This window comes from Gracilinanus agilis, chromosome 4, assembly GCF_016433145.1.
Source record: "Gracilinanus agilis isolate LMUSP501 chromosome 4, AgileGrace, whole genome shotgun sequence".
Lineage (NCBI taxonomy): Eukaryota > Metazoa > Chordata > Mammalia > Didelphimorphia > Didelphidae > Gracilinanus > Gracilinanus agilis.
In genome coordinates, this window is record NC_058133.1 from 283388269 (window position 1) to 283395184 (window position 6916).

Genomic DNA, 6916 nt, shown 5'->3' on the forward strand with positions numbered 1-6916 from the left:
TTGTTTGTGTGTGTGTGTGTGTTTAAAGTATGTGTTTTGTGTTTTTTTAATCAGTTTTTTCTCTGGCAGTGGCTATTCAGAAGTTATTTTTCACACATTAATTTTGTAGCTATATATAATGTTCTATTGGATCTATTTGTTTTGCTTTTCATAATTTCATGTAGGTTTTTCCATTTAAAATATGAACTTGCTCTTCATTTGTTGTAGCAAGGCAACATTCCACAAAAATCATATTTCACAACTTGTTCTACATCCCCAAATTGACACATATCCCTCAGTTTCCAATTCTTTGTCACCACAAAAAATGTTGCTGTAATTATTTTACAACATAGAGGTTCTTTCCCTTTCCCCTTATCTTCTTGAAATAGGTAAAGGTTAAAATTAACAGTTGGACTTAAATTAATATTAAATAAAATAGTCTCCAAAAATTACTATATCTCAAGTCATAAGTTTATTTACCAAATAGAAGGAAAAAAATTAAGTAGAGAAGTGTGAAAGAGGTTGGAGAAAATACCTATACAAGCCCTCCTCCAGTAGGGCTGGTGGTGAGTAACCACGGTGATCTCCTCCAAGATAGAAAATAGCCTCTCTGAAAACTAGGAAAGGAATCAGTTCTTCAAATAGTTCATTAAGTTTTGGATTTTTTTGACAATTGTACAAACCCCCTTGGAATTCCCCCTGAGGAGAGTGTTGGCTAATATTCAGATCAATTTGGGATACATGTTTGAGTTAATGGGGTATATATTTTAGAAGCAATAGCATTTAAAATATTTTTATTAGTAAGACCTTAAAAATGGGGGTGGGACTTGCAGAGTTGGCAGGCCTGCTGCTTCTACTGATAATAAAGCTCCAAGTTCATTCCATCATGGATCTCATAGTCACCCAGGGAAATGTGGTCCTTGAAGATTGTGTACCATTTCTTCAGGACAATCTTGTCCCAACGGGTGCCTATTTGAGCTGCAATCAGTTTCTTCAGGTCTCCTATTGTATCATCCTTGTTGCACTTCACCCGTACCTTCTTGCCCAGCCTGTCATTACACACAACCTCAATCATGGTTTCAATAAAGTAATTCAAGAGTCACAGTTCAGGTAGAAGCCAAGCTCCAATTTGCAGTCTTCAGCAAAACTCCTTCAAAAACTCTCTCCAGTCAGAAGACTATCTCTAGAAGGCAATCTCTTCAGACTATCTTCTCAAAGATAATCTCTTAGACTGAGTTCAGGCTTCCTTTTATGGTGAATACTTTTCTCCTCCCTCTTCACAAGGACCAATCACAGTTTCCAAATTGTCTTGCATTGCCCAGAGGGCAGTGTCTGTGGGATCAACTTCTCACCTCTCAAGGTGCTAATTCTTATTATAGGCCTCTAAAGGTGTAAACCTTTTTCATCATGGGATTCACACATTTCTGAGTTGTCACCCACTTTAGCACAGGAGTTTAAGACCCCCCCCTTAAGGTTAAGTAGGGGCGTCTTCCTTTTGGAGGTGTAAACTTCTATAGTAAGAGTTTGTGGACTTCCCTTACTTTAGGGTTAAGTATGGGTGTATTTCCTTTTGTTGATTAGTTCAAAAGTAGACAAAGGGAAAGTTAATCCTTTCTTCACAAACTGGTGAGGTACTGAGTAGGGGTACTTAAGTTATTGTTAACCAAGTGTTAACTCAGAATAGACAAAAGGAATAAAGTATTCCCTTTCACAAGTGTAAACCCAGAATAGACAAAGAGAACCAAGAATTCCCTTTTCACAAATGTAGATGCCATAGTTATATTGCTTGGTAAAAGGGTATACATAATTAGAAAACTCTTTGGGAATAATTCCAGATTGCTGAAACTTTTTTTTGGTAGACATTTCATATTATTAAATTTTCTTTGTGATTTCTTGATAATTCTAACCACTGTCATTTTCCTGTTTAATTTTAGACCCAAAATATCATTGATCTGTACTGTCTTTATGGAAGCTACATAATGATAGGCTATTTTCTAGGATACTCATCTGACTGTATGTCAAAATAAGGATATTAGAAATCCAACATCCATTTGTAGATTCAACTTCATATTCATACTGTGTAGATTATAAAGCCATATTCTTCTGGATGGTCTTGAATTTCTTTCATAAATTTCCCCAATTTTCAGGGTCTGATACAACCATTGCCATATTATCTTCAAAAAGTCAGATGAAGAGACTAAAGCTATATGAGGTCATATAAAAATGCCCCAAATTTATTAATTACAATAATGTAAATTAAAACAACTCTGAGATACAATATCATAACTATCAAACTAGCTAAGATGACAAACAAAAGGAAAATTATCTATATTAACAAAGATGTGGAAAAACTTGGATCTAATACACTGTTGGTGGAGTTGTGAACTTATAACAACCTTTATTGAGAGGAATTTGGAATCATACCCAAAGGGCCATAAAACTGTGCATGCCCCTTGATTTATTAATACTACTACTAGTTCTATATGCCAGAGAAATCAAAGATATCAGAAAAGGACCTATTTGTTCAAAAATATTTATAGCATTTCTTTTGGTGGAGGCAAATAATTGAAAATAAAAAGGATATTCATCAACTGGGGAATGTTTGAACATGTGGCGGTATATGATTGTAATAAATACAATTGTGTCATAAAAAATGACAAAGAAGATGATCACAAAAAAAATCTTGAAAGACATATAAAGTGAAGTGAACAGAATGTTGTGCACAGTAATAGTAACAATATAGGACAATCAATTGTGAATAACTTAACTATTATCAGTAATACTAAATCTAAGACTCCTTCAAGGCACTCATTATGAAAAAAAAGCTACATAGGGCTATAGAATGAATTGAGGAATGTGAATGGAAAATGAAATGGAATTCTTCACTTTATTTAAATAAGGAATTTTCTCTTTTATAAGTGATATGTTTTCTTTCATAGTATGACACACAAGGAAATATGTATTGCAAGGTACCATATATATAAACTATATCATATTACCTGCCATCTCAGGGAGAGGGGAAAGTTGAGGCAGAGGGAGAGAACAAGCAGCACCAAATGTCAGGAAATAATCATTAAAATTGCATCTACATGCAATCAAGATAAAAAGAAAAGGGAAAAAAATGTGAGCTCTTTGAAGATAGGCAATGATTTACTCTAGGTATTTTAAGGTTCCTTAGTGCTTAGCAAAACAGTGGAAGGCATATAAATATCTAAAAATTGTGCTTTCATTCATTAATTGTTTGTCATCATCTACTGAGACTTCTTTTATTTCAACTTTTTAACTTCAATTAAATAAACATTTCCTTTCTTTTCCTCACATTTCTTACCTTTACCTCCACCATTGTTGAACTTTTTTTTAAAGGAAGTAAAATAAAGGAAGGGAAGGCAAGAGACAACATAGAAGGAAAAACACCCCGAACCAATATTTTTCTGAGATAACTTTTCACTAGCTTCTTACATTTTTTTAAAAAATAAAACCCTTACCTTCCATCTTGGAGTCAATACTGTGTATTGGCTCCAAGGCAGAAGAGTGGTAAGGGTAGGCAATGGGGGTGAAGTGATTTGCCCAGGGTCACACAGCTGGGAGCTTCTTACATTTTCATCAAGCTAATTTCCAAAGATCAACCCTTGCCTGAAAAAGTCAATCAGAGTCATCTTGAGGGTTCATCAAGTTCTTCTTTTGCCTTGAAGAAAAAACTTCTCCATAGACTGTAGTACTGGCCAATCCATGTAATCTAGTCTTCTCAAACAGGATTCTGTCTTGGGAGAGTGTATCCCAGTTTAGTGACAGGCACAATAACCTAAGAAGAGCATCCATGGTAGGACTAGAGGTGGAGGTTAGGCTGAAAAGATTCACATGAATGTTCAGCAGGCATTTGCTCAGGATATGGAATAGTTTTATTCCAGTGGAAAAAAGTAAATGCAAGGAGGAAGAATTTGTCTTATGATAGATATAATAATTTTCCATATTGCTTGAATCCTCACCTACCCTCCCCCCATCTCCACTCCTATTCCTCTTCCTAGTTAGAAAATTCTGGGTTAAATATTTTTCCAAGCTTCCTCTTTTAAAATACAAATGTTTTATGGTGGAATTAAAAATGATAAATATCTAATAGAACATACACCTGAGATTTCATTAGTAAAGGGAACATTCAGGTGAAGAAACTTCTTCTATCAAGACATTATCTTTTTTGCCATTTGTCTTTCAGACTCATATCAACCCTATTTAGAAAGCACTACAAGAATAATTTTATCCCCATTTTACAGATTAAAAACCTGATTCTTGGGAAATTAAAGAAATTGCTCATGACCAGAAAACTATAAAGTATAAAAAACAACATTTATAGCCAGGTCTTCTTGAATCCAGGTTCATACTCTATCTGCTACACCACCATTGACTTTTATACTGTATATTACAGGGATTGAAATATAATGAGGGTGTCAGGATGTATTCCTCAAAGTGGGTAGGGTAAACAGATTTAGAAGTGTATTCAGATGGATTTTACTCATAATTATTTACCCATCCACTTTGCATATGGAAATGTGTCCTTGTGAAATAAAGTATAAGTGAAAAATATAGAAATCCAAGATATTCAAATATTCAAACTGATCCATAATCCCATCTATCTGGTTGTTCCCTCCATTGACTCAGATTGTAATCAATGACTTGTTAGCCTCTTTGATTTTTGGTCACGTCATGTCATCGAATAAGTTTATCATAAGATGTCCATCTAACATGCTAGCAGTCTTCCTCACTCTCTATTTATGTTATCAGGACACCAGTGCAGGACTCAATCTGTCTACCTGCCATTCCTTAAGCTATCCATGTAACCTGCCCATTATCTCTTCTTATACTTCCTAATAACAACTTTTACTCCATTTTAATACTTTTTTAATTATATCTTACAATTTGACCATACTCATTTAATTCTCCACTGGCCTTTGGCAGATATTAATTTTCAATATTTTGGATACTTTGAGTTGCTTGTCTCACAAGTATATAATAACAATTGTAGAACAGTAGTATTTAAAAGATGAGCTTTTTAAAAAATATTTTTGTTTTTTTGGTTACATCAAAATCTCTCTTTCTCCTTCCCACATCAGAGGTGTCAAGGTTTAATTGTTTGTGTGTGTATGTGTGTGTTTAAAGTATGTGTTTTGTGTTTTTTTAATCAGTTTTTTCTCTGGCAGTGGCTATTCAGAAGTTATTTTTCACACATTAATTTTGTAGCTATATATAATGTTCTATTGGATCTATTTGTTTTGCTTTTCATAATTTCATGTAGGTTTTTCCATTTAAAATATGAACTTGCTCTTCATTTGTTGTAGCAAGGCAACATTCCACAAAAATCATATTTCACAACTTGTTCTACATCCCCAAATTGACACATATCCCTCAGTTTCCAATTCTTTGTCACCACAAAAAATGTTGCTGTAATTATTTTACAACATAGAGGTTCTTTCCCTTTCCCCTTATCTTCTTGAAATAGGTAAAGGTTAAAATTAACAGTTGGACTTAAATTAATATTAAATAAAATAGTCTCCAAAAATTACTATATCTCAAGTCATAAGTTTATTTACCAAATAGAAGGAAAAAAATTAAGTAGAGAAGTGTGAAAGAGGTTGGAGAAAATACCTATACAAGCCCTCCTCCAGTAGGGCTGGTGGTGAGTAACCACGGTGATCTCCTCCAAGATGGAAAATAGCCTCTCTGAAAACTAGGAAAGGAATCAGTTCTTCAAATAGTTCATTAAGTTTTGGATTTTTTTGACAATTGTACAAACCCCCTTGGAATTCCCCCTGAGGAGAGTGTTGGCTAATATTCAGATCAATTTGGGATACATGTTTGAGTTAATGGGGTATATATTTTAGAAGCAATAGCATTTAAAATATTTTTATTAGTAAGACCTTAAAAATGGGGGTGGGACTTGCAGAGTTGGCAGGCCTGCTGCTTCTACTGATAATAAAGCTCCAAGTTCATTCCATCATGGATCTCATAGTCACCCAGGGAAATGTGGTCCTTGAAGATTGTGTACCATTTCTTCAGGACAATCTTGTCCCAACGGGTGCCTATTTGAGCTGCAATCAGTTTCTTCAGGTCTCCTATTGTATCATCCTTGTTGCACTTCACCCGTACCTTCTTGCCCAGCCTGTCATTACACACAACCTCAATCATGGTTTCAATAAAGTAATTCAAGAGTCACAGTTCAGGTAGAAGCCAAGCTCCAATTTGCAGTCTTCAGCAAAACTCCTTCAAAAACTCTCTCCAGTCAGAAGACTATCTCTAGAAGGCAATCTCTTCAGACTATCTTCTCAAAGATAATCTCTTAGACTGAGTTCAGGCTTCCTTTTATGGTGAATACTTTTCTCCTCCCTCTTCACAAGGACCAATCACAGTTTCCAAATTGTCTTGCATTGCCCAGAGGGCAGTGTCTGTGGGATCAACTTCTCACCTCTCAAGGTGCTAATTCTTATTATAGGCCTCTAAAGGTGTAAACCTTTTTCATCATGGGATTCACACATTTCTGAGTTGTCACCCACTTTAGCACAGGAGTTTAAGACCCCCCCTTAAGGTTAAGTAGGGGCGTCTTCCTTTTGGAGGTGTAAACTTCTATAGTAAGAGTTTGTGGACTTCCCTTACTTTAGGGTTAAGTATGGGTGTATTTCCTTTTGTTGATTAGTTCAAAAGTAGACAAAGGGAAAGTTAATCCTTTCTTCACAAACTGGTGAGGTACTGAGTAGGGGTACTTAAGTTATTGTTAACCAAGTGTTAACTCAGAATAGACAAAAGGAATAAAGTATTCCCTTTCACAAGTGTAAACCCAGAATAGACAAAGAGAACCAAGAATTCCCTTTTCACAAATGTAGATGCCATAGTTATATTGCTTGGTAAAAGGGTATACATAATTAGAAAACTCTTTGGGAATAATTCCAGA

The 6916-nt window shown here is 35.0% G+C and overlaps 2 protein-coding genes across 2 annotated transcripts; both read right to left on the minus strand.

Annotated features, from left to right (window-relative positions):
* Positions 1-812: 812 nt before the first annotated feature.
* LOC123247020 (ubiquitin-like protein 5) lies at positions 813-1054 on the minus strand. Its single transcript, XM_044675810.1, has one exon. It carries the CDS (start codon positions 1052-1054, stop codon positions 833-835), a length of 222 nt encoding a protein of 73 aa, XP_044531745.1. The 3' UTR covers positions 813-832.
* A 4860-nt stretch (positions 1055-5914) lies between these two features.
* On the minus strand, positions 5915-6156 carry LOC123247017 (ubiquitin-like protein 5). Its single transcript, XM_044675806.1, has one exon. The coding sequence runs from the start codon at positions 6154-6156 to the stop codon at positions 5935-5937; it is 222 nt and encodes a 73-aa protein (XP_044531741.1). The 3' UTR covers positions 5915-5934.
* Positions 6157-6916: the final 760 nt, after the last annotated feature.